The following is a 27,534-nucleotide window of genomic DNA, read 5'->3' as shown; positions in this document are numbered from 1 at the left end:
GGACTGAATAGAGAACTCACCTAGAGAAGGAAGGAGAGAGATCAGTAAGACAAGGGCTTACTCACCGCAGTCTCTCCTTTCCTCTCGGGAGCTCCTTTCTTGCTTCAATCAAGGCAGGCGCGATGGGGATCCCGGACGAGCCCCCAATTATTGTTAGAGTAACAAATGAAGTTGTCGAGGATCAAGCGATTCCCCGGCCGGGGGACATCGAGCACACACAGAGTTGGTGTACAACAGAGTCCGGGTTTCCGCTTCCTCAGTGTTTATTAATACACAAAGACACAAACACAAAGCCAGTCAAAGATTTATGGTATAGGACACTCAGATTATAGAGAACAGGGCATGATAGCCTCATGTCAAGACAGAGCAGGTTATGGTGGGATGTGTGGACATTGCCCAGCCTTTGTAACCTAAACAAGTCTTGTAGCCCCCCCCCCCTTCCACACACACGCACACATACCTTATATTAGAATGTCCTTAAAGGGGTTGTCTAACATCAATAAATGTCATTAATCATGTAGAGAAAGTTAATACAAGACACTTCTTAATATATTGTTATTATCCACATTGCTTCCTTTGCTGGCTGGATTCATTTTTCCATCACTGCTCATTTCCATTGTTACGGCCACCCTGCAATCCATCAGTTTTGGCCATGCTTGCACACTATAGGAAAAACATCCGGCCTATTTGGTGGCCGGGACTGTGGGAGCACACACAGGCTACTGCTTTTTCCCATAGTGTGGAAGCACGGCCACAGCTGATGGACTGCAGGGTGGTCATAACCATGGAAACGAGCACTGTATAATGTGATGGGAAAATGAATCCAGCCAGCAAAGGAGGCAATATGGACAATCACAATACATTAGGAAGCGCCTTTTATTAACTTTCTCTACATAATAAATACCATTTATGAAGTGAAACAACCCCTTTAAAGCAGTTTGGAAAAGTTTTTTTAAAAACAAGATGGAGTCGGTGTTCTATAATATAAATGGCTTATTATATACAGTGTGTATATATATATACAGTACAGACCAAAAGTTTGGACACACCTTCTCATTCAAAGAGTTTTCTTTATTTTTATGACTATGAAAATTGTAGATTCACACTGAAGGCATCAAAACTATGAATTAACACATGTGGAATTATATTCATAACAAACAAGTGTGAAACAACAGAAAATATGTCATATTCTAGGTTCTTCAAAGTAGCCACCTTTTGCTTTGATTACTGCTTTGCACACTCTTGGCATTCTCTTGATGAGCTTCAAGAGGTAGTCCCCTGAAATGGTTTTCACTTCACAGGTGTGCCCTGTCGGGTTTAATAAGTGGGATTTCTTGCCTTATAAATGGGGTTGGGACCATCAGTTGCGTTGAAGAGAAGTCAGGTGGATACACAGCTGATAGTCCTACTGAATAGACTGTTAGAATTTGTACTATGGCAAGAAAAAAGCAGCTAAGTAAAGTAAAACGAGTGGCCATCATTACTTTAACCACCTCAGCCCCCAGTGCTTAAACACCCTGAAAGACCAGGCCACTTTTTACACTTCTGACCTACACTACTTTCACCGTTTATTGCTCGGTCATGCAACTTACCACCCAAATGAATTTTACCTCCTTTTCTTCTCACTAATAGAGCTTTCATTTGGTGGTATTTCATTGCTGCTGACATTTTTACTTTTTTTGTTATTAATCGAAATTTAACGATTTTTTTGCAAAAAAATGACATTTTTCACTTTCAGTTGTAAAATTTTGCAAAAAAAACGACATCCATATAGAAATTTTGCTCTAAATTTATAGTTCTACATGTCTTTGATAAAAAAAAAATGTTTGGGTAGAAAAAAAATGGTTTGGGTAAAAGTTATAGCGTTTACAAACTATGGTACAAAAATGTGAATTTCCGCTTTTTGAAGCAGCTCTGACTTTCTGAGCACCTGTCATGTTTCCTGAGGTTCTACAATGCCCAGACAGTACAAACACCCCACAAATGACCCCATTTCTGAAAGTACACACCCTAAGGTATTCGCTGATGGGCATAGTGAGTTCATAGAACTTTTTATTTTTTGTCACAAGTTAGCGGAAAATGATGATTTTTTTTTTTTTTTTTTCTTACAAAGTCTCATATTCCACTAACTTGTGACAAAAAATAAAAAGTTCTATGAACTCACTATGCCCATCAGCGAATACCTTGGGGTCTCTTCTTTCCAAAATGGGGTCACTTGTGGGGTAGTTATACTGCCCTGGCATTCTAGGGGCCCAAATGTGTGGTAAGGAGTTTGAAATCAAATTCAGTAAAAAATGACCTGTGAAATCCGAAAGGTGCTCTTTGGAATATGGGCCCCTTTGCCCACCTAGGCTGCAAAAAAGTGTCACACATCTGGTATCCCCGTACTCAGGAGAAGTTGAGGAATGTGTTTTGGGGTGTCTTTTTACATATACCCATGCTGGGTGAGATAAATATCTTGGTCAAATGACAACTTTGTATAAAAAAATGGGAAAAGTTGTCTTTTGCCAAGATATTTCTCTCACCCAGCATGGGTATATATAAAATGACACCCCAAAACACATTCCCCACCTTCTCCTGAGTACGGAGATACCAGATGTGTGACACTTTTTTGCAGCCTAGGTGGGCAAAGGGGCCCATATTCCAAAGAGCACCTTTCGGATTTCACTCGTCATTTTTTACTGAATTTGATTTCAAACTCCTTACCACACATTTGGGCCCCTAGAATGCCAGGGCAGTATAACTACCCCACAAGTGACCCCATTTTGGAAAGAAGACACCCCAAGGTATTCCGTGAGGGGCATGGCGAGTTCCTAGAATTTTTTATTTTTTGTCACAAGTTAGTGGAAAATGATGATTTTTTTTTTTTTTTTTTTTTTTCATACAAAGTCTCATATTCCACTAACTTGTGACAAAAAATAAAAACTTCCATGAACTCACTATGCCCATCAGCGAATACCTTGGGGTCTCTTCTTTCCAAAATGGGGTCACTTGTGGGGTAGTTATACTGCCCTGGCATTCTAGGGGCCCAAATGTGTGGTAAGGAGTTTGAAATCAAATTCAGTAAAAATTGACCTGTGAAATCCGAAAGGTGCTCTTTGGAATATGGGCCCCTTTGCCCACCTAGGCTGCAAAAAAGTGTCACACATCTGGTATCCCCGTACTCAGGAGAAGTTGAGGAATGTGTTTTGGGGTGTCTTTTTACATATACCCATGCTGGGTGAGATAAATATCTTGGTCAAATGCCAACTTTGTATAAAAAAATGGGAAAAGTTGTCTTTTGCCAAGATATTTCTCTCACCCAGCATGGGTATATGTAAAATGACACCCCAAAACACATTCCCCAACTTCTCCTGAGTACGGAGATACCAGATGTGTGACACTTTTTTGCAGCCTAGGTGGGCAAAGGGGCCCATATTCCAAAGAGCACCTTTCGGATTTCACTCGTCATTTTTTACTGAATTTGATTTCAAACTCCTTACCACACATTTGGGCCCCTAGAATGCCAGGGCAGTATAACTACCCCACAAGTGACCCCATTTTGGAAAGAAGAGACCCCAAGGTATTCGCTGATGGGCATAGTGAGTTCATGGAAGTTTTTATTTTTTGTCACAAGTTAGTGGAATATGAGACTTTGTATGAAAAAAAAAAAAAAAAAAAATCATCATTTTCCACTAACTTGTGACAAAAAATAAAAAATTCTAGGAACTCGCCATGCCCCTCACGGAATACCTTGGGGTGTCTTCTTTCCAAAATGGGGTCACTTGTGGGGTAGTTATACTGCCCTGGCATTCTAGGGGCCCAAATGTGTGGTAAGGAGTTTGAAATCAAATTCAGTAAAAAATGACCTGTGAAATCCGAAAGGTGCTCTTTGGAATATGGGCCCCTTTGCCCACCTAGGCTGCAAAAAAGTGTCACACATCTGGTATCTCCGTACTCAGGAGAAGGTGGGGAATGTGTTTTGGGGTGTCATTTTATATATACCCATGCTGGGTGAGAGAAATATCTTGGCAAAAGACAACTTTTCCCATTTTTTTATACAAAGTTGTCATTTGACCAAGATATTTATCTCACCCAGCATGGGTATATGTAAAAAGACACCCCAAAACACATTCCTCAACTTCTCCTGAGTACGGGGATACCAGATGTGTGACACTTTTTTGCAGCCTAGGTGGGCAAAGGGGCCCATATTCCAAAGAGCACCTTTCGGATTTCACTCGTCATTTTTTACTGAATTTGATTTCAAACTCCTTACCACACATTTGGGCCCCTAGAATGCCAGGGCAGTATAACTACCCCACAAGTGACCCCATTTTGGAAAGAAGAGACCCCAAGGTATTCGCTGATGGGCATAGTGAGTTCATGGAAGTTTTTATTTTTTGTCACAAGTTAGTGGAATATGAGACTTTGTAAGAAAAAAAAAAAAAAAAAAAAATCATCATTTTCCACTAACTTGTGACAAAAAATAAAAAATTCTAGGAACTTGCCATGCCCCTCACGGAATACCTTGGGGTGTCTTCTTTCCAAAATGGGGTCACTTGTGGGGTAGTTATACTGCCCTGGCATTTTCCAGGGGCCCTAATGTGTGGTAAGTAGGTAAATGACCTGTGAAATCTGAAAGGTGCTCTTTGGAATGTGGGCCCCTTTGCCCACCTAGGCTGCAAAAAAGTGTCACACATCTGGTATCTCCGTATTCAGGAGAAGGTGGGGAATGTGTTTTGGGGTGTCATTTTACATATACCCATGCTGGGTGAGATAAATATCTTGGCAAAAGACAACTTTTCCCATTTTTTTTATACAAAGTTGGCATTTGACCAAGATATTTATCTCACCCAGCATGGGAATATGTAAAAAGACACCCCAAAACATATTCCCCAACTTCTGCTGAATACGGAGATACCACATGTGTGACACTTTTTTGCAGCCTAGGTGGGCAAAGGGGCCCAAATTCCTTTTAGGAGGGCATTTTTAGACATTTGGATACCAGACTTCTTCTCACGCTTTGGGGCCCCTAAAATGCCAGGGCAGTATAAATACCCCACATGTGACCCCATTTTGGAAAGAAGACACCCCAAGGTATTCAATGAGGGGCATGGCGAGTTCATAGAAAAAAAAAAATTTTGGCACAAGTTAGCGGAAATTGATTTTTTTGATTTTGTTCTCACAAAGTCTCCCTTTCCGCTAACTTGGGACAAAAATTTCAATCTTTCATGGACTCAATATGCCCCTCAGCGAATACCTTGGGGTGTCTTCTTTCCAAAATGGTGTTATTTGTGGGGTGTTTGTACTGCCCTGGCATTTGAGGGTCTCCACAATCATTACATGTATGCCCAGCATTAGGAGTTTCTGCTATTCTCCTTATATTGAGCATACGGGTAATGAGATTTTTTTTTTCCGTTCAGCCGCTAGGCTGAAAGAAAAAAATGAACGGCACAGATTTCTTCATTCGCATCGATCAATGTGGATGAAAAAATCTCTGCCAAAAAAAGAAAAAGGAGGGGAAAGGCGTCTGCCAGGACATAGGAGCTCCGCCCAACATCCATGCCCACTTCAGCTCGTATGCCCTGGCAAACCAGATTTCTCCATTCACATCAATCGATGTGGATGAATAAATCATTGCCGGGATTTTTTTTTTTATATATACAAAGTGTTTGCCAAAGTATATGAACACCGCCACCTCCTCAGCTCATATGCCTCGGCAAACATATCTTTTACTGCAGAGGAGAAATCTCGTCTTGCAGCGCCGCATACACCGACTTGCGTGTAATCTGACAGCAGCGCAATGCTTCTGTCAGAATGCACATCAGTGCTGCAGCTAGTCGATCGGTTGGTCCACCTGAAAGGTAAAAAAAACAAAACAAAAAAGAAAAAACCAGGCCGCAACGCAATAAATTTATTAACTGTTGAACAGAACATAGAAACTTTTTTTTAACTTTTTTAACTGAACGTTTAACTTTTTTACTTACCGGTAATTTTTTTTTTGTTTAGTTTTTTTTACCTTTATAGAACAAACCTCTCCTTCCCCATGGGACAATGTGCAAAGCGCAAATCGCCCAAAGATGTGGCGAAGTACGTTATGCACTTTATCCCAGGTGAAAGGAGAGGTTTGCAGCAGCTGTGAGTAAAAGGGCCCTAATAGCCCTGTGTGCCTGTCCTGTGAGATGCAATCCCTATGCTAGGTGTACCTGTGTGTGGTACTTCCGGAAACACTCACCAAAGCATAGGGCAGGGTGGTCAGGACAGTCAGGACAGAAATAGCGGGTGTCACGCCTTATTCCACTCCTGCTACAGACACGACATTTTTTTCGGGGTGGCGGTTGGGTTGAGGTACCAGCAACGACACTGGGGAAATGTCGCTCGTGTAGACGGCTAACTACACTGGTGGATGGGGCCACGGAACCTCCTGGATACAGGAGGTTCTCGATGATCTCTTCCTGGAATTTGAGGAAGGATCCTGTTCTCCCAGCCTTACTGTAGAGAACAAAACTATTATAGGCAGCCAATTGAATTAAATATACAGACACCTTCTTATACCAGCGTCTGGTTCTGCGGGAAACTAAATAGGGAGCCAACATCTGGTCATTGAAGTCCACCCCTCCCATGAGCGCATTATAGTCGTGGACTGAGAGGGGCTTTTCAATGACACGGGTTGCCCTTTCAATTTGGATTGTCGTGTCTGCGTGAATGGAGGAGAGCATGTAAACGTCACGCTTGTCTCTCCATTTCACCGCGAGCAGTTCTTCGTTACACAACGCAGCCCTCTCCCCCCTTGCAAGACGGGTGGTTACAAGCCGTTGGGGGAAGCCCACGCGACTAGTTCGCGCGGTGCCACAGGCGCAAATCCGTTCTAGAAACAAATGCCTAAAGAGGGCCACACTTGTGTAGAAATTGTCCACATAAAGATGGTACCCCTTGCCGAATAAGGGTGACACCAAGTCCCAGACTGTCTTCCCACTGCTCCCCAGGTAGTCAGGGCAACCGACCGGCTCCAGGGTCTGATCTTTTCCCTCATAGATCCGAAATTTGTGGGTATAGCCTGTGGCCCTTTCACAGAGCTTATACAATTTGACCCCATACCGGGCACGCTTGCTTGGGATGTATTGTTTGAAGCCAAGGCGCCCGGTAAAATGTATTAGGGACTCGTCTACGCAGATGTTTTGCTCAGGGGTATACAAATCTGCAAATTTCTGGTTGAAATGGTCTATGAGGGGCCGAATTTTGTGGAGCCGGTCAAAAGCTGGGTGGCCTCTGGGACGGGAGGTGGTGTTGTCGCTAAAATGCAGAAAACGTAGGATGGTCTCAAATCGTGTCCTGGACATAGCAGCAGAGAACATGGGCATGTGATGAATTGGGTTCGTGGACCAATATGACCGCAATTCATGCTTTTTAGTTAGACCCATGTTGAGGAGAAGGCCCAAAAAAATTTTAATTTCGGAAACTTGGACTGGTTTCCACCGGAAAGACTGGGCATAAGAGCTTCCCGGGTTGGCGGATATAAATTGTGTGGCATACCGATTTGTTTCTGCCACGACTAAGTCCAAGAGCTCCGCAGTCAAGAACAGCTCAAAAAATCCCAGGGCCGAACCGATTTGAGCCGTCTCAACCCGAACTCCAGACTGGGCGGTGAAAGGGGGAACTACAGGTGCGGCTGAAGTTGGTGACTGCCAATCAGGGTTTGCCAGCACCTCAGGGATTCTAGGGGCTCTACGGGCCTGTCTGCGCGGTGGCTGCGACGGGGTAACTAGTGCACGTGCCTCCGTACCAGCTTCAACTGCCCTTCTGGTGCTCGCCACGTCACCATGTTGTACGGCAGTGCTGGTACTAGGTCCAGGAAGGGCTGCGCTGCTGGTGTATGCCTCACCACGTGATCCGGCAGCGACAGCCCCACTCTGCTGCTCTTGAAACGGATCCTGCGTAACCTGTGGTCTAGCGACACGGGGCCGGGTACGCCTGGTGCTGCCAGGGACCTCCACCTCCTCGTCCGAACTTTGGGTCAGAGAGCCACTGCTTTCCACAGGTTCATATTCTGACCCGCTAGATTCATCAGATGAGGGTTCCCACTCCTCATCCGACTGGGTCAGAATCCTCTAGGCCTCTTCAGAAGAATACCCCCTGTTTGACATTTGGACTACTAAATTTAGGGGTATTCCCTGAGACTACCCAAGAAAAAAAGCAAACCTGTCTTACAAAGGGGAGGCTAGCGAAGTACCGGAGGCTGCTGCGGTTGATAAAAAATATCAAAACTGATTTTTTTATCGCCGCAGTGCTTGTAAAGTGAATGTGCAGTGATCAAAAAACAAAATTTTTTTTGTCACTGCGGTGGGGCGGGCGTGGGTGAACGCACGTGTGGGCGACCGATCAGGCCTGATCGGGCAAACACTGCGTTTTGGGTGGAGGGCGAACTAAAGTGACACTAATACTATTATAGATCTGACCGTGATCAGTTTTGATCACTTACAGATACTATAAAAGTACAAATGCTGATTAGCGATACGCTAATCAGCGAATAAAAGTGACTGCGGTGCGGTGGGCTGGGCGCTAACTGACGCTAACTACCTAACCAAGGGGCCTAAACTATCCCTAAAACCTAACAGCCAATACTAGTGAAAAAAAAAAAGTGACAGTTTACACTGATCACTTTTTTTCCTTTCAATAGTGATTGACAGGGGCGATCAAAGGGGTGATCAAAGGGTTAATTGGGGTGCAGGGGGGTGATCTGGGGCTAAAGTGTGGTGTTGGTGCTACTCACTGTGAAGTCTGCTCCTCTGCTGGATCCAACCGACGAAAAGGACCAACAGAGGAGCAGAGAAGCCATATAACAGATCATATTTACTAATATGATCTGTTATCTGGCTTCTGATTCGATTTTTTGAAAATCGCCAGCCTGCCAGCCAATGATCGTTGCTGGCAGGCTGGTGACGAAATACTTCTTTAACTTTTGCCGGCCCGCGATGCGCATGCGCGGGCCGGCAATGCACGAAATCTCGCGTCTCGCGAGAGGACGCACCGGCGCGTCCACCCAGAACAACAGGACCGCCGCAAAGACGCAATCCTGCGTACGGCGGTCCTGAGGAGGTTAAGAAATGAAGGTCAGTCAGTCAGCCGAAAAATTGGGAAAACTTCGAAAGTAAGGGCTATTTGACCATGAAGGAGAGTGATGGGGTGCTGCGCCAGATGACCTGGCCTCCACAGTCACCGGACCTGAACCCAATCGAGATGGTTTGGGGTGAGCTGGACCGCAGAGTGAAGGCAAAAGGGCCAACAAGTGCTAAGCATCTCTGGGAACTCCTTCAAGACTGTTGGAAGACCATTTCAGGTAACTACCTCTTGCAGCTCATCAAGAGAATGCCAAGAGTGTGCAAAGCAGTAATCAAAGCAAAAGGTGGCTACTTTGAAGAACCTAGAATATGACATATTTTCAGTTGTTTCACACTTGTTTGTTATGTATATAATTCCACATGTGTTAATTCATAGTTTTGATGCCTTCATAGTCATGAAAATAAAGAAAACTCTTTGAATGAGGTGTGTCCAAACTTTTGGTCTGTACTGTATATATATATACTGTATTTTTCGCCCCATAAGACGCACCCCCCCCCCCCCCAAACTGGGGGGAAAATGCCCCTGCGTCTTATGGGGCGAATACTAAGGAGGACCAGGCTGTGCACAGCTTGAGGGCGCTCTGTGACCTCACACTGTGCGCGCCAGTTCACAGCACAGCCAACAGCAGGAGGAAGATCGCGCTGGAGGAGAGGAGCGGCGGCCTCCAGGAGCAGGGGAGGTAAGTGGTTTATTTATTTTGTGATCTGAGGCTGGGAGTTGCTAAATAATGGCTGGGGGCTGCTGAATAATGGCTGGGGGGCTGCTGAATAATGGCTGGAGGCTTCTAAATAATGGCTGGGGGCTGATTATATATATATATATATATATATATATATATATATGACTGGGGGCTGATTATATATTTGACTGGGGTCTGATTATATGACTGGGGGCTAATTATATGACGGGGCTGATTACATATGGCTGAGGGCTAATCACATATGGTTGGGGGCTGATATGAGGCATGTCCTTCTCTAAAACCTAGGTGCGTCTTATAGGACGAAAAATACGGTGTGTGTGTGTATATATATATATATATATTTGTTTTTTTATACCTGTCTTAATCTTTTATTATATCTATCCCAACTACAAATACGCATTGTGGAAAAGAAAAAAACAATAAGAACTACTTAAAATATTGTGCATAAGGAATTTCCTTAACCCATATAGGAAGGAGCAAGGGACCGTCGTTGACGGAAGGTATGTGTCACCGAGGTTACTGGCCTTGGTGGAGTAAGAGCCAGTTTTCATGTGTCAGCAGCAGTTGCTGTTTGACACCTTGCTATTCGGTATAGCTGTAATAGCTGATCCGGGACGGCTCTTACTGGGAGTAGTCAAAGTGCTGGGTGGGTGACTACTCCCCACGTTCCAGACTGGGTCTTAACTGGCCTATATAAAAAAAAAAAGCAGCCAGCAGTGTCAGCTGGTGGTAATTACCTCTCTCTCTGGCAATTGCTGGATTGGGATCTGAGCCGTGTGCTAGGCTGGAGGCCTGAGTTTGGGATGTCCGCTCTGTCCTGAGCAATGCTGATCAGGTGTGAACTAACACCTAGGATAACAGGTGACTCTTTTGCTGTATGAACTGTCTAGGTGTGAACGAACACCAAAACTGCAAATGGACTGTCGTACTGTTTTGTTGCCATAAGGCTACTTTCACACTTGCGGCAGAGTGATCCGGCAAGCAGTTCCATTGCCGAATCCGGCAAAACGTATGCCAACTGATGGCATTTGTAAGACTGATCAGGATCCTGATCCGTCTTAAAAATGCCTGATCAGTCTGAAAAATGCATTGAAATGCCGGATCCGTCTTTCCGGTGTCATTTGAAAAAACGGATCCGGCATTTAATTTTTTCACCTTTTTTTCGGTCTGCGCAAGGACGGATCCAGCATTCTGGTATTTTGAACTAATACATTCCTATGGAAAAAAATTCCAGATCTGGCATTCAGGCAAGCCTTCATTTTTTTTGGCCGGAGATAAAACCGTAGCATGCTGCGGTTTTATCTTTTGCCTGATCAGTCAAAAGGACTGAACTGAAGACATCCTGATGCATCCTGAACGGATTGCTCTCCATACAGAATGCATGGGGATATGCCTGATCAGTTCTTTTCCAGTATTGAGCCCCTAGGACGGAACTCTATGCCGGAAAAGAGAAACGCTAATGTGAAAGTACCTTAAGGCTTCATGCACACGACCGTTGTTGTGGTCCGCATCCGTTGCTCCGTTCCATGGTCCCGCAAAAAATATATAACATGTCCTATTCTTGTCCGTTTTGCGGACAAGAATAGGAATTTCTACAATGGGCCGCCTGTTCTGTTCCACAAATTGTGGTAGGCATACGGGTGGCTTCCGTGTTTTGCGGATCCGCAATTTGCGGACCGCAAAAAACGGAATGGTCGTGTGCATGAGGCCTAAATGTGAATAAAACACTGAAGTTTTTGAGTTACAAACTGGTCTTTGCCTCTATTCTGCGTCTGCTTGTCCTGTCTACCAGAGCAAGTCCCCACACCTGCCTTACATTCTCTCTGCCACCAGGGGCAGTACTTACAAATAAACAAAACAGGTTTAATAGGAGTCTGCTCCTCCTACCACAGGGTGACACAGACAAGAGGGAGGAGCTATGTAACATGGAGTCTGCCCCTCCCACCACAGGGTGTTACAGGAGGGAGGAGCTATGTGACATGGAGTCTGCTCCTCCCACCACAGGGTGACACAGGAGGGAGGAGCTATGTGACATGGAGTCTGCCCCTCCCACCCCAGGGTGACACAGGAGGGAGGAGCTATGTGACATGGAGTCTGCCCCTCCCACCCCAGGGTGTTACAGGAGGGAGGAGCTATGTGACATGGAGTCTGCCCCTCCCACCCCAGGGTGTTACAGGTGGGAGGAGCTATGTGACATGGAGTCTGCTCCTCCCACCACAGGGTGACAGGAGGGAGGAGCTAATAGTGGCATTCATGCTGTACTATTGCACACCTACTGATCTTGATGGATGTTGTCACTTGGTTAGGAGGGTAAATGGTGGGATCCATCACAATGTCTAATACTTGACGGCACCACAGGCGTCTCCTCTTTGGGTGCAGATGGAGGACCTCTGATAGGGGCCTGTGTGTACTGCACATCACCCATGTGGAGTACACACAGATTTATTAAAACTGGTGTAAAGGAAAACTGGCCTAGTTGCCCATAGCAACCAATCAGATTCCACCTTTCATTTTCCAAAGGAGCTCTGAAAAATGAAAGGAGGAATCTGATTGGTTGCTATGGGCAACTAAGCCAGTTCTACTTTACACCAGTTTGATAAATCTGAGTAATTCCCCTTTAAGTGTCCACTGTTGTCACACACCCTGGGATGATCTCATCACCTCAGATATCCAGCATGAATTATACATGCAGGCATGACATATAAAACCGCCTAGTATGTAACGGTAAACCAAACCTCCCTATAATGCCGCACGTGCACATCCAGGGCCATTGATATAAGCACACAGAGCATCAGTCATACACTGGAAGAGGGTAGCAGCGGGCTTTGTATCAGAGGAGACTGACCAAGGGCACTCCCCCTTCATTCCTATTGGTGGAAGGCCTATAGGGTGTGGTGTCATTATGAAGATTATGGGCGTGGCCAGGCTGCTGCAGAAGTGACATCTGGAGGAGAGGGGATGAGGAATTCATCCGAGCAGGGAGGAGGGGGCTGCACAGCTCCTGTATGGAGGCGGGGGGGGGGGGGGCTCTACAGACTGCAGCCTCTGATATAGGAGGGGAGACCCGGAGCACACAGCACTCCAGTATAGAGACATGGAGGATGACACAGAGAAGACACCTCCTGATGGAGCGTATGGTAAGAGCAGTACTACAGGCCGGGACATAGTATAGTGATAATGAGGAGCATTATACTCCATATACCTCCTCCTATTACTCCATATATATCCTCCTATTACTCCATATAACCTCTCCTATATCACCTCCTATTACTCCATATAACCTCTCCTATATCTCCTCCTATTACTCCATATAACCTCTCCTATATCTCCTCCTATTATTCCATATAACCTCTCCTAAATCTCCACCTATTACTCCATATAACCTCTCCTATATCCCCTCCTATTACTCCATATATCCTCTCCTATATCTCCTCCTATTACTCCATATAACCTCTCCTATATCTCCTCCTATTACTCCATATAACCTCTCCTATATCTCCTCCTATTATTCCATATAACCTCTCCTATATCCCCTCCTATTACTCCATATATCCTCTCCTATATCTCCTCCTATTACTCCATATAACCTCTCCTATATCTCCTCCTATTACTCCATATATCCTCTCCTATATCTCCTCCTATTACTCCATATAACCTCTCCTATATCTCCTCCTATTACTCCATATAACCTCTCTTATATCTCCTCCTATTACTCATATATCCTCTCCTATATCTCCTCCTATTACTCCATATATCCTGCTATAGCTCCTCCTGTTACTCCATATAACCTCTGCTATTTCTCCTATTACTCCATATATCCTCTCCTATATCTCCTCCTATTACTCCATATAACCTCTCCTATATCTCCTCCTATTACTCCATATAACCTCTCCTATATCTCCTCCTATTACTCCATATAACCTCTCCTATATCCCCTCCTATTACTCCATATAACCTCTCCTATATCTCCTTCTATTATTCCATATAACCTCTCCTATATCTCCTCCTATTACTCCATTTAACCTCTCCTATATCTCCTTCTATTACTCCATATAACCTCTGTTATTTCTCCATATTAGCTGATACTGGTCATATATCCATGGTGTTTCTTCACATTGTTGTGTTTTCTGTTGGGTCTTCAGGTTTCCTTATTATTGTTGAGGTTTTCCTTCCGTCTCTCTTTCCATCTCCTCCTCCTCCTCTTTTCACTTCCTCTCTTTGCTCATTTGTACCTAAAGGTCTAGTTTCATTACAGATTTTCTTATTTTTGCTCCCATTAATTCTCAAAGGTCCTCACTTACTCCGAAGTTCAGTGGCACCAATACTTCTTTCTGCCCTTACTCTTGGTCAGGAGATGCCATAGCCTGGGCAATGTTCTCCGGGTCCTTTCATACAGGGCTGTTTCAGCCTTGAACATTCGCCGATCACAAATACGCAATTTAATCATCGCCCATTTAAGGGGTCATGGCTCATTGCAAACTGAAAGGGGAGAAAAAGATTGTTTTTACGATTGTCCCCCCCCCCATACAGTTTGCATTTTGTCAACAACACATCATCTGTTTAATTGGGGCGATATGTTACTGACAAACGCCGATATTCATTGCCGCGTAAAAAAAAAAAATCGGATCACTCACCTGTTGAGTGATTGGTGGAATATTTACACAGAGCAAAGATCGGGAGCAAGCATTTTTCATTTCTGATCCTCAGCCGGTGTCAATGGGCTCATAGGCATAGAGGACTCCATAAGAGAGTCAATGTACAGTGCTCCTCATGGTACTGGCCCATGCCCACACATGTGCGGCCCTCCCAGGTGCATCGGCCTACAATAGTACTTTAGCATCTGTATGGTTTCTAGAGCCATGGATGTCCATTGTATGAGGGTTTGCTACGTGTGCCCCAACATCTACTCCCCATGAAGTCCATCATGGAAGTTTTCCCAGCACTGGTTATAGAATTCAACAATACTCAAGTACTACAAGATGTAGATGCAGACTGGCCATGAGAAAGGAGAACTTTAAAAGGATGACACACGGTTCAATGTATACGTAGAGAATCATGTGCTGTTACCCAGTGATCATCTCCCATGACACGTCATCACCATAAGTAAAACCACAAGCATTTCTGCTGAAATATACAGGGTCCACACCCCGTAGGTGTCAGTCCAAATGAAATATGGAACCTAAAACCTGTTGATCCCACAACCAAAATGACTTGTCATCTGTGGGAACCTACAAGTAGGATATAGGTAGATCTAATAATACAATATCTCAAGGGTGTGTTGAACTCATTCTATTATACACCAAGCCCAGGCCCTATGGACCACCTTCTGTGGTATCCAGAACCTAGAGGAACATCTAAAAAGTAATCTGTGGGAACCTACAAGTATGTTATAGATAGATCTAATAATATGATATCTCAGGGGTGTGTTGAACTCTACTTTTCTATTATACACCAAGCCTGGGAACTATAGACCACCTTCTGTGGTATCCAGAACCTAGAGGAACATCTAAAAATTAATCTGTGGGAACCTACAAGTATGTTATAGATAGATCTAATAATATGATATCTCAGGGGTGTGTTGAACTCTACTTTTCTATTATACACCAACCAAGGCCGGGAACTATAGACCACCTTTTGAGGTATCCAGAACCTAGAGGAACATCAATATGTAGGACATCTCCTCCCATATCTGGATGTTTTTGAATACCGTAAGGACCTCGTGGATCTCCAGCTGTTGCAAAACTACAATTTCCATCACGCCCATACAGACTACAGCTATCAGGGCATGCTGGGAATTGTAGTTTTGCAATAGCTGGAGGGCCACGAGTCTGACATCTCTGCCGTAAGGTATGCTGCTCGTTAAGTCCATATACCCCTGCTTTCTGTGCTCCAGTAGATGTTGGTTTGATAAACCCTAGTTGTCCATCCTATAAAACAGGGGAAATGGTTTGGAAAAGGCTGGGGGCTCTTCACTACCACTTGTTTGTTATTTAGTATGCTATTCTGCAGAACGCAGCGGTGGCAGCATGTGGGTTACATGGATGATGTCATCTTTGCGATGACAGCTGTAGGCCGGTATGATTATACTGTCGCCTAGTGGACGCTGTGGTTACTGCTCTGCAGGGTGGGACAGTTGTTGTGATCTTATCTTCCTATACAAATAAGCGTAGTCCTCTGTATAATAGTGATACGCCTGGCTGGATATTTTACGAAGACGCATGTGGTCAGCTTAGGCAAACTAAGTGCAGTATGTTGACTACATACCTGCTTGCTCCGTGATAATGAATCCTGCCTGGTTCTGCCTGTTCTCCGATACCAACTTTGACATCTGATTAAGGCCCCATGCACACAACCGTATTTTTTGCCCGCAGTTTTTCAGATTGGATGTTTTACCCAGTGGCGTACCGCCCATAGAGGCAGACCACGCCACTGCTATGGGGCCCGCGGCACTGGGGGGCCCGTAGCGCAGAGAAGGCCCCGTCCACAGTATTTGGCTCCGCCCACTCATGACCTGCAGCCGGCTATGCGGCTGCTTTTCTCCAGCCCCAATTCATCTTCCGCAATCGCCGCCAAGCCGCCCCCCCCCCCCCCCCCCCATTTGACCTGATCCTGACAGTCTGCTGACGCAGAATCAGGATCAAGCCAGCCTGCATGTATCGCTCGAGCCGCTGGCCAATCAGCACAAAGCAATTCTGTTGAGGCAGCTGCTGATTGGCCAGTGGCGCAAGGGGCGGGAGAATCGGCTCGAACTTCGCCGTCGCTAGGGTGCATAAGCTAAGGTGATGAAGAGGAAGATTCTGAAGCACCGACTGTGTCCCTGGCTGGCTGGCCTGAAGTAAGTCACTCAGACTCAGAAGTTGAACAAGTACCGTTCGTTCGTCCTGCCGTGTCACTGCCGGCTGCACTCCCTGCAGCAGTGCCTGGCCCGGCCGACTCTGACTATGACTATATTATATATTATGCTGCCTGAGGCCTGTGTTAGTTTACAAATCTCTGGGGGGCAGGGTGATATCTGTTACTTCTTTACAATGTGCCCCCCTTGCCTGTCACTGCAGGGAGCTCCGCCAATATGCTGCATGTAGTACGCCATTACCCATGTGGAGAGTTCATGTATTAACTGTGCTCTTCAGATGAAACCCTAGGCTCTAGTATTATATGACCAGATGGTCATATAATACTAGAGCCTAGGGTTTCATCTGAAGAGCACAGTTAATACATGAACTCTCCACATGGGTAATGGCGTACTACATGCAGCATATTGGCGGAGCTCCCTGCAGTGACAGGCAAGGGGGGCACATTGTAAAGAAGTAACAGATACCCGCAGACCAACAAATCCTTATATGATGTCCCGCCTTTCCTCCTACTCTTTCCTGTATGAGCCCCCCCCCCCCTGAATCCTCTATGAGCCCCCCTAATGCCCCCATTACCCCAAAATGTTCAGGTTCGGGGAAGAGTAGGAAGAAAGCACACTGTCCTCTATGAGCCTCTCCCCCCCCCGAGTCCTCTATGAGCCCCTCAACCCCTAATGCCCCCCAAAATGCCAGGGGGGAGAGGAGTAGAAGGAAAGCACACTGTCCTGAGCATTTTGGGGGGCATTAAGGGTTTGGGAGGATCATAGTGGACAGTGTGCTCTCCTACTCCTTCCCCCCAGGCATTTTGGGGGGCATTAGGGATTCTTTAATGGGGGTGTGGCATGGGAGGAGCCAGGACAGGAGGTGGGACGGGCCAGGGGTGGATAGTGGGTGGGGTTAGGGGGCCCAATTCAGATGCTTGCTATGGGGCCCAGTGATTTCTATGTACGCCCCTGGTTTTACCCATTCGTTTCATTGGGGCCACAAAAATTGCTGACAGCACCCCGTGTACTGTCCGCCTCCGTATCTCCGGTCTGCTGTCCTTCAAAAAAAGCTTGAACATGTCCTATTTTTGTCCGTTTTCCTGACAAGAATAGTCATTTTTAACCTTGGGCTGGACGTGCGGAACAGGAAAATGACGTAGTTCAAAATTACAAAAATATGGAAGCTTTCTGCCAAAATCAGCCGCACTCTTGTCCATGGTCTGGGTACTCGTCTTCCAGCCCCTTAAAGGGTTAACACGATTAATGTATATATTAAGGCGGCAGTGGGTGGACGACCTTTCCTGTTTCCCTTCAGGATAAAACTGTTCAGTGGGAACCTTACAAATTTTGAGACTGGTCACATTAACTCTGTAGGAAACAGATGTTTGAAGATTAAGTTCTAGAATTTAAAAAAAAAGAAAAGCATTTCCTGTGTGGGCGGAATTTTGGGTTGTCTAAGACGGCTTCAGATCATCCACCTGGCCACAGATCTCAGCCACCAGAGGCAGGGCTGGTGCAAGGATTTTTGCCAACACAAGCGAAGCTACATTTTGGCAGCCCCCCCTCGCAGCTTACCCGGCCCTGGTCCCGTCTGCGGCAGCTGGCTTCTCCTCTGTGTGGTCCTGGTATCTTCTCTCTGCTTCAGACAATCGCTGGTTTGAGGACCGTATTTTTCGCCCTCTAAGACGCACCGGCCCATAAGACGCACCTAGATTTTAGAGGAGGATAATCAGAAAAAAATATTTTCCATTACACCTCAGGTCAGACCAGCAATCAGACCCTCAATTCCTCAGATCAGCCCCCATGTCAGACATCAGCCCCCATGTCAGCCATTAGCCCCCATCCATCATGCCCCCATGTCAGCCATCATGCCCCTATGTCAGCAATCAGCACTCCATGTCACATTTCTCCCCCTCCATGGCACATCACCTCCTCCTTTTTACATCACCCCCATGACCCCTATTGTGTCACATTTCTCCCCCCCTTCCATGGCATACCATCTCCCCCCATGGCACATTTCTCCCCCTCCATGGCACTGGCGCTCGCTCACCTACCACTCTAGTCGGCAGTCTGGCTGTGTGTGGCTTACAGCATGAGTCACCACCAGCTCCCTCCAGTCCCTGCTGCTGCCCGCCGCCGCGAGCCACGCCAGTCACACCACCTGACCCCGTGACCGGCCATGCTCACTCACGTGCTGCTCTGTGAGTGAGCTGCCGCCGGTGCCGCGCACATGCACGCAGCGCAGCTGCGCAGGCTGGGGCCGGCGCCCAGCGGCGCTGCGGTGCAAGAACTACTCGGACTACTCGCACCGTCGGTCGCACGCAAGTGAATTGATTTATTTAAAAAAAAAAAAAAGTTCATTTTTCTGCCCACCCCTTCTCTGCGCCGGGTGCGCCTTAAGGCAGCCGCTTGGTCTGCCTTATGGTAGCGCCGGGCCTGACCAGAGGCCTAGCTCAAAGCTTCTGGTCAACAGTGCGAAATATGTAGAAAGGCCCCAACCCGCCATGTGCTATGGAATATACTGGTGTCTTCTTATGTGACTTATTGCGCCATATTTTGGGCGTAAAAGATAGTTGCAAAGTACCTCAAAAGTGTCTGTGCCAAAAGTCTACTTCTATCCCATCTACATTAAGTGTAGGCCCCATAGTGTAAATGCATAGAGGGTACGTCCACCTTTATAACCAGCTTTTCAACATTCCAAAGACACTTGGAAAATGGTTTTCTTAAAACTTTTTGCCTACAGCTCTAGTGCAGACCTGTGTGTCTCCATGGTAACAGATTACAAATAAACAATGCGTAGTCTGATCCTGCCCTCTCTTAACTGCCTTCTGTTTTTGCTAATACACATTTAGGGATGATTCAAATTGGCAGGGTGTTTTGGCAAAAGAACAGCCTGACGGAGTTCACCGAATCCGGCATAGCCGGACATGACCATGCGCCGCCAGATCCGGCTGTGATCAGGCCACATGCTCCGATGCTCTCCCTTGCCTTGTGCTGTATTGCGCAGGGCAAGGTCTGTTTGTTTATATCATTACACTGCTAGGTGGAGGCTTCCGCCCAGCAGTGTGTTCGGTGACGTCACTGGCTCTGATGGGCGGGCTTTAGCGCTACCTTAGCCGTTTTACAAGCTTCAGACGTAAAATCCTACAAACCGCCGATGATTGTATAAAACTCTATATGAATGTGCCTTCAGCTGTAAGGTCGGCACTGTACGGCATTTCCAGTGACCTGTTACCTACTAATCTGCTGGCATTTACTGGCAGCCGCCCCATGCACAGCTTTGACACACACAGAGGCTCATTCGTCTTGCAGCGCCACCACTGGAGAAAGTAAGCATTACCATTGTCCCCTGAGCTGTCTGTGTAATGTTAAAAAGTGCTGGGTCCTCTCAGATGGCGCTGGTTGGTTTTACTATCATCAGTGACTCCAGACCATTGGAGTCTGTGTCAGTCCAAAATCCACTTCCTGTCACATGTTTCTTCCCATGCTTTACACTGCAGCTCTGCTTGTTCAGGCTGGCTCAGCTCATCAGGAAGCCAGTGTGTGTAGAGAGATGAAAGAAGGACTATGAACCATATATACAAATGTATGTGATGTAGCTTAGCTCTGTATACGCGAGGTGTGAACGCAGCATGAAGCTTAGCTACCACACAGGGATCAGTGAAAGACATAGCCGGGGGGGCGGGGGGGGGGGGGGGGCACGGCTGGAAATAAAGAGAGGGAGGGGCCAAAGGAGTGACAACTTGTTGAGAGCGAGCATTAAAGGGGTGGTAAATATCTCTGCATCCACGTGTGTACAGTAAATGGCGGCGTTTAAAGCTGGACACAACAGCCAGCAGTCCCTCCAATTATCATGTCCTGTTATATAGGGCTGGAAACGGTTAATATTAGATGCTGTGTATTCTATCCTGTCTGTCTCCTGAGCTGTGTATCTAAGCTTACCATGTGTGATACTGTCCTTTGAACTGTGTATCCAAGTCTATCATGTGTGATACTGTCTGCCGAACTGTGTATCTAAGCTCATCATGTGTGATACTGTCTCAAGAGCTGTGTATCTAAGCTCATCATGTGTGATACTGTCTCAAGAGCTGTGTATCTAAGCCTAACATGTGCGATACTGTCTCCCTAGTTGTGTATCTATGCTTACCATGCATGATACTGTCTGTTGAGCTGTGTATCTAAGCCCATCATGCATGATACTGTCTCCTGAGCTGCGTATCTAAGCCAATCATGTGTTATACTGTCTGCTAAGCTGTGTATCCAAGCCCATCATGTGTGATACTGTCTGCCGAACTGTGTATCCAAGTCTATCATGTGTGATACTGTCTCCTGAGCTGTGTATCCAAGTCTATCATGTGTGATACCGCCTTCTGAGCTGTGTATGTAGGCTTAGCATATGTGAAAATGTCCGTTGAGCTGTGTATCTAAGCCTATCATAAGTGATACTGTCTACTGAGCTGTGTACCTAAGCTTGCCATGTGTGATACTCTCTTTAGAGCTGTGTATCTAAACTTACCATGTGTGATACTCTCTCTTGAGCTGTGTATCTAGGCTTACCATGTGCGATACTGTCTTCAGAGATGTGCATCTAATCCTATTACATGTGATTCAGTCTAATGAATCACCCTATCATGTATCATGCTGTCTGCTGAGCTGGTGTATCTAAACCTCTGATGTATCTTAGCCTATCATGCGTGATAACGTCTGGGGAGCTGTGTATCATATGTGATACTGTGTTATCTAAGACTATCGTGTGTGATACGGTCTGCTGAGCCCCTGTGAATAAAGGTGACCATATACATTAGAGGAACGTTGGGGATCCTCTGTTCTCAGAGCAGATAAGCCACTGCCACGTTGGCAGAGGAGTCTGAAAAAAGCAGGAGCCCGGCGTTGGCAGAGGAGTCTGAAATAAAGCAGGAGCCCGGCGTTGGCAGAGGAGTCTGAAAAAAACATGAGCCCGGCGTTGGCAGAGGAGTCAGAAAAAAGCATGAGCCCGGCGTTGGCAGAGGAGTCTGAAATAAAGCAGGAGCCCGGCGTTGGCAGAGGAGTCTGAAAAAAAAGCAGGAGCCCGGCGTTGGCAGAGGAGTCTGAAAAAAAAAGCAGGAGCCCGGCGTTGGCAGAGGAGTCTGAAATAAAGCAGGAGCCCGGCGTTGGCAGAGGAGTCTGAAAAAAGCAGGAGCCTGGCGTTGGCAGAGGAGTCTGAAATAAAGCAGGAGCCCGGCGTTGGCAGAGGAGTCTGAAATAAAGCAGGAGCCTGACGTTGGCAGAGGAGTCTGAAAAAAAGCAGGAGCCCGGCGTTGGCAGAGGAGTCTGAAAAAAAAGCAGGAGCCCGGCGTTGGCAGAGGAGTCTGAAAAAAAGCATGAGCCTGGCGTTGGCAGAGGAGTCTGAAATAAAGCAGGAGTCTGGCGTTGGCAGAGGAGTCTGAAATAAAGCAGGAGCCTGGCGTTGACAGAGGAGTCTGAAAAAAGCAGGAGCCTGGCGTTGGCAGAGGAGTCTGAAATAAAGCAGGAGTCTGGCGTTGGCAGAGGAGTCTGAAATAAAGCAGGAGCCCGGCGTTGACAGAGGAGTCTGAAAAAAGCAGGAGCCTGGCGTTGGCAGAGGAGTCTGAAATAAAGCAGGAGCCCGGCGTTGGCAGAGGAGTCTGAAAAAAAAGCAAGAGCCCGGCGTTGGCAGAGGAGTCTGAAATAAAGCAGGACCCCGGCGTTGGCAGAGGAGTCTGAAATAAAGCAGGAGCCCGGTGTTGGCAGAGGAGTCTGAAAAAAAGCAGGAGCCCGGCGTTGGCAGAGGAGTCTGTGGTTGGCACAAGAGTCTGGAAAAGGCAGAGGAATCCAGAGTGGGCAAAGGGGTCCAGCACTGGCAGAGGAGTCTGGAGTTGGGGGGGTGGCAGAGGAGTCTGGTATCCGCTTATTCCTGTCTCCATATTGAGAACACGTTGAGCCGAGCATGCATGTGTGCAGGTGGGGGGTCAGAGGGAACAGCCGTATAAAGTGTGCAGTGAGCTTGAGCTGCTGTCTACAATTTGGCGGGGCTACATAGATTATGGCGGCACCCCCGCGCTGTCAGTGCCCCTGCCTGACACCACACAACAGCTGCACGCTCCTGTTTCTGCCTTTTCCCACTTAGGGGGTCTCTATCAGCACCACCTCTACCTCTGCTTTGGGTTCCCAGCCTGCCTTGATCAGCCCTCCCCCTCCGCCTCTGTGAACCTGACACCAGTCAGACCAGTTTGGAAGGGATTGAGAGGTGTAATTGGGTGACTGGGACCAGCTGACATGGGTGGGGGAGAGAGGCTGAGAAAATAGAGCTCTGAAAAAAAGGCAGGCGGGGGAGGTAAGAGGGGAGCGGGCAGCAGCAGGAGAGACCCAGGCAGCATGGGGGATCAAGAGAATTACTATGGGAAGCATGGTAAGTCATGGCGGCGGACGGTGGGTACTTATGTGGGTGATGGGACTGGTGTAAACAGGACACTGGTGGTGTCTGGTGCCCACATTCATGGCGTAGAAATACCAGCACTGCCCCATCAGCTACATGCTGCAGATCATCCTGGGATGTGTTGTATTCTGCTACTAACCAGTGTATACGGATGTAGCAGAGCTCAAGGTGGTGTTGTGTTGTTTGAGGTTTTGCATGGGACTGCCTTCTCTTAATGCCATGATACATGGTGACGCACAAGTGATGCAGCCCCAAATAAGTAAACGGCAAATACCACCCTGCAAAATCTGATAACCCGGAGCCATATCACTTCCCAGCAGTCAGGGTGTAACCGCATTAACTAGATGTGTGTGATAACCTGGGCTGACATAACTCATACAGTGTGATAACCAGGTCAGATAACCAGTGCAATGTGATAACCAGGTCAGGTAACCAGTGCAATGTGATAACCTGGGCTGACATAACTCATACAGTGTGATAACCAGGTCAGCTAACCAGTACAATGTGATAACCTGAGCTGACGTTACTAGTGCAATGTGATATCCTGGGCTGACGTTACTAGTGCAATGTGATATCCTGGGCTGACATAACTAGTGCAATGTGATATCCTGGGCTGACATAACTAGTGCAATGTGATATCCTGGGCTGACATAACTAGTGCAATGTGATATCCTGGGCTGACATAAGTCATACAGTGGGATAACCTGGACAGCTAACCAGTACAATGTGATAACCTGGGCTGCCGTAACTAGTGCAATGTGATATCCTGGGCTGACATAAGTCATACAGTGTGATAACCAGGTCAGGTAACCAGTACAATGTGATAACCTGTAGTGTTGAGCGAACTTCTGTTTTAAGGTTCGGCGTCTAAAGTTCGGCTTCCGGTTAGCGGAGGATTCCGAATTCCGTTGTGGTCCGTGGTAGCGGAATCAATAATCGGCCATTATTGATTCCGTTACCACGGACCACAATGGAATTCGGAATCCATATCGGGATTCCCCGCTAACCGGAAGCCGAACTTTAGACGCCAGACTTAAAACAGAAGTTCGCTCAACACTAATAACCTGTGTTGACGTAACTAGTGCAATGTGATAACCTGTGTTGACGTAACTAGTGCAATGTGATAACCTGTGTTGACGTAACTAGTGCAATGTGATAACCTGTGTTGACGTAACTAGTGCAATGTGATAACCTGTGTTGACGTAACTAGTGCAATGAGATAACCTGGGCTGACGTAACTAGTACAATGTGATAACCTGGGCTGACAAAACTCATACAGTGTGATAACCAGGTCAGATAACCAGTACAATTTGATTACCTGGGCTGACGTTACTAGTACAGTGTGATAACCAGGTGAGATAACCAGTACAATGTGATAACCTGGGCCACTAGCAGTGACTGATAACCTGGTCAGATAGCCAGTACAATGTGCCAGGCTGGTAGCATTTTATGGAGGTCCCATGGCTACCTTGTAGGAAGGAGAGGGCTTGGTTCTAGTTGTGGGGGTGAAGAACACAAGTCGTCTTCCTTCCTATAATCCTCTGACTTGACACAACCTGCCACATCCCTCTTGTCTTGACACAGAAGACCAGCCTGCTTCTCCACGCTTTTATCACATCCCACCCTAGACTGTGGCAATACATTTTTACTGGGGTCTACCAAGGAGCAGACTGACACCAATTCAATCTATTATAACATCTGCTGCCTGTCTTATCTATCGCGTTCCTCAGATGCCAGACCTATGTCTCAGTCTATCCACTGACCGCCCGTTACACCATGAATACTACTCCTAACCTACTGGGCCCTGACCAACTCCCTATATTTCATCAGTAATCTCACAGAACCTACAAGCAATCTTTTCTCAAGCAAGGCCTCCTTGGAATAGCACCTGTCATGCTGCTCTCTCCATACCAGGGCCACCTCCAGGTGAAAGTGCCCCTTAGGGCTGTCACCCTGGTCTTCATGGATCACAATAGATCTCCCAAGCCCAGTGGGCTCAGGCATCTTCCTACCTTGGTCTCCCCCAATATAAATAACATGCCTGTTTGGTCAAGTCAAATATAGTTGTCAGCTGACAACCATCTCCTGTCTCTGGCCAGCCTTATTCGGTAGGCCTGTGCTTCAGCTAAAGCTGAAATTGGATGTGAGATGGTCGTCAACAGAAATTTACTAGTTTGCTTTTTGGCCTTGGGCCCTTCCTTCGGCAGGGGGTCATTTATGCCTTTGATGCTTTGGATGATCATCTTCTGCTGGATGCCAAGGCCACCGTATTAATGAAAGGCGTTCTTCATCCTTGGTAAACAAGACAAACCTAACAGTGGCCGCCCAGTCCAATATAAACCGTGCTGGAATTCAGGACAAGAGAGCAGATGTCAGAGACTGCAGCTTGTGGAGGAAGGTACTGTTGTCCACTGGTATACACGTGTCCTCCATGAAGTTACTCTACGGACAGGATTCGTCAATATCTATGGACATGTCCTATGTATAAAGCATGGTACTTCCCATACAGCTCCATCAGCAGATCTTCAGGCAGGGGAATAGCTATAGGGGGTGCAGAGGTAGCAGTCGCTACCGGGCCGAGGAGCCTGAGGCGGCCTATAGACCATTGTGCCAAATATGAAGACACCAGTATTATAGAGAGTGCATGCTGGTCAAGTTGCACCTCTGGCTGGAGGGAAGGGGGTAAGGTCAAGAATTTGGCATGCGGTGGTTCCATTGCAAATTTTTGCCTCAGGCAGCACGAAGGCTATGTGCTTCCCTGGCCACAAAGTACTGAGGGAAGGGGGGCCAAGTTGAACTCTTGCACCAGGGCCTATGAACCTTTAGCTACGCCCCTGTCTTCAGGTGTCCCAACTTCCCATTTAAAGGAGTTGTCCACATAGCTTAGAAGGGTAAATGAAAATCTCCACTTAGGCCCCCCTTCTAGTATCCAGAGTGGAGCTCTGCTGTAAAGTGCATCTCTTGTACAGTCAGAGACCATGGGATACGTGGTTGCTCATTGACTTCAATGTGAGGGCACCTGCAGTTCACCCCTTTGATTAGTGGGGTTCTGGCAGCCGGACCCCAATGACCAGCTCACTGCAAAGGGTCCCTGCGTCAAGAAAGGTGAAACTCCTAGTATGCATCCTTGTTTTGGATGAATAGACATGTATTTCCATGGAGTAAGTTGTTACAGCGGTGCTGCTCTGAACTCCTCTCCCAGCAGAGCAGACCCTCCTCACGTTGTCCCCTGCTTCCCAGTGTGCTTGGCCACCAGGCTAGCTCTGACCCTACATTCAGGCTGTTCTCCTCTGCCCAAAGGCACACAAGCATGCTCTCTCTAGCTCTTAAAGGGCCAGCTGGCGTGCACCCTAATCTTCATCAGCCAATGGCTGGGGTACTTAAAGTGCCATCACCTGTGGGAAGGTGCCTGAACAATGGGTTCCTAGCTTACTAGTTCCTGCAATGGTGTGCTATATTCATTTATTTACCTGTGTACCGACTTTTGCCTGTTTTCCTAGATTTTGGCCCTTCAAACCCTCGGTATTGACTCTTCGCTGTCTGCCCTGACCTCAGACTGTTTATTAGATTACTTGTACTCTGCCTGCTCCAAACTTGGCCTGTCCCTGACGATTTTGCATGACCCTTCGGTGCTCCACACTGGTGCCTCTTGACCACGTGGGTCAGCAGTCAATTGCATAGAGACTACTGCAGGAGGTAGCAGCCTAGTGGTTCCCCTGCAGCAAAGTTCAGGTCCTTGTACAGGGGTTAAAGGGTGAAAAACATGAAACTGCCAGGATAATGCCCTTAGGAGTAGCTCCAAGTAGAATCTGTTGGGTGACACTGGTTCCACACCCACTACCGTAACAAGAGGGACAAAAGTGGCCACAAGAAAGCTATGGCGGCGCTTATTTTGGAGAGTACAAAATGCTAGTTGAGGGATCAGATACACATTAGATCATCAGTGGACTGTTAGGATTTGGATGTTGGATAATTGTTCGTTCAGCCACAGTGATGGTCCTCAATCTGTGGCTCTGATACTACAACTCTCAACATGTCTGATAGTGATACCTAGAGGTAGATTATCTTTAACTAATCCACAATCCAGTGCTGTCTCATAACCCTGAACTCAGAAGCTTTTTCCGGTATTATAACTCAGGCCGTTGCCATCGTAAGAAGATTACTTCTGACGTAGATCGTTCCGGCAGAGGGAAATGTATTTTTAAAGGGGTTGTCTACTTTTTACAGTCTGTTTTTGAAAGCATGATCCACTAAATATAAGATGATCACATATTGTCCCATTGCTGGGACCCCTCTAATCTGCAAGAGAACTTGTCAGCAAGTGTTCGATTTTCCTGCAGTGCCCCCGCAGGTAAAATTAAGCATTACATGATGACTAATCAAAACAATATGTTGGTTTTGTAATTCACTGACATGCCAGGTCCTCCAGAATAAGAGATGCTTCTTGTAACCACTCTGGCTAATAGC

The 27,534-nt window shown here is 46.7% G+C and overlaps 1 protein-coding gene across 3 annotated transcripts in view; it reads left to right on the top strand.

The window, feature by feature from the left end:
* Positions 1-12,749: 12,749 nt before the first annotated feature.
* Positions 12,750-27,534, top strand: part of SLC44A2 (solute carrier family 44 member 2) — a 39,363-nt gene continuing 24,578 nt past the window's right edge. For 2 of the 3 annotated variants that reach the window (XM_040414949.1, XM_040414948.1), the window contains exon 1: positions 12,750-12,936. In XM_040414949.1, the coding sequence (XP_040270883.1) occupies positions 12,894-12,936 (43 nt within the window). In that variant the 5' untranslated portion in view covers positions 12,750-12,893. Of the gene's footprint in view, positions 12,937-22,905; positions 23,041-27,534 lie in introns of those variants that run through there. The other variant, XM_040414950.1, reaches the window with a different exon arrangement.

This window comes from Bufo bufo, chromosome 1, assembly GCF_905171765.1.
Source record: "Bufo bufo chromosome 1, aBufBuf1.1, whole genome shotgun sequence".
In the NCBI taxonomy this organism is placed as follows: Eukaryota; Metazoa; Chordata; class Amphibia; order Anura; family Bufonidae; genus Bufo; species Bufo bufo.
This window is presented reverse-complemented; position numbering and strand designations above follow the sequence as displayed.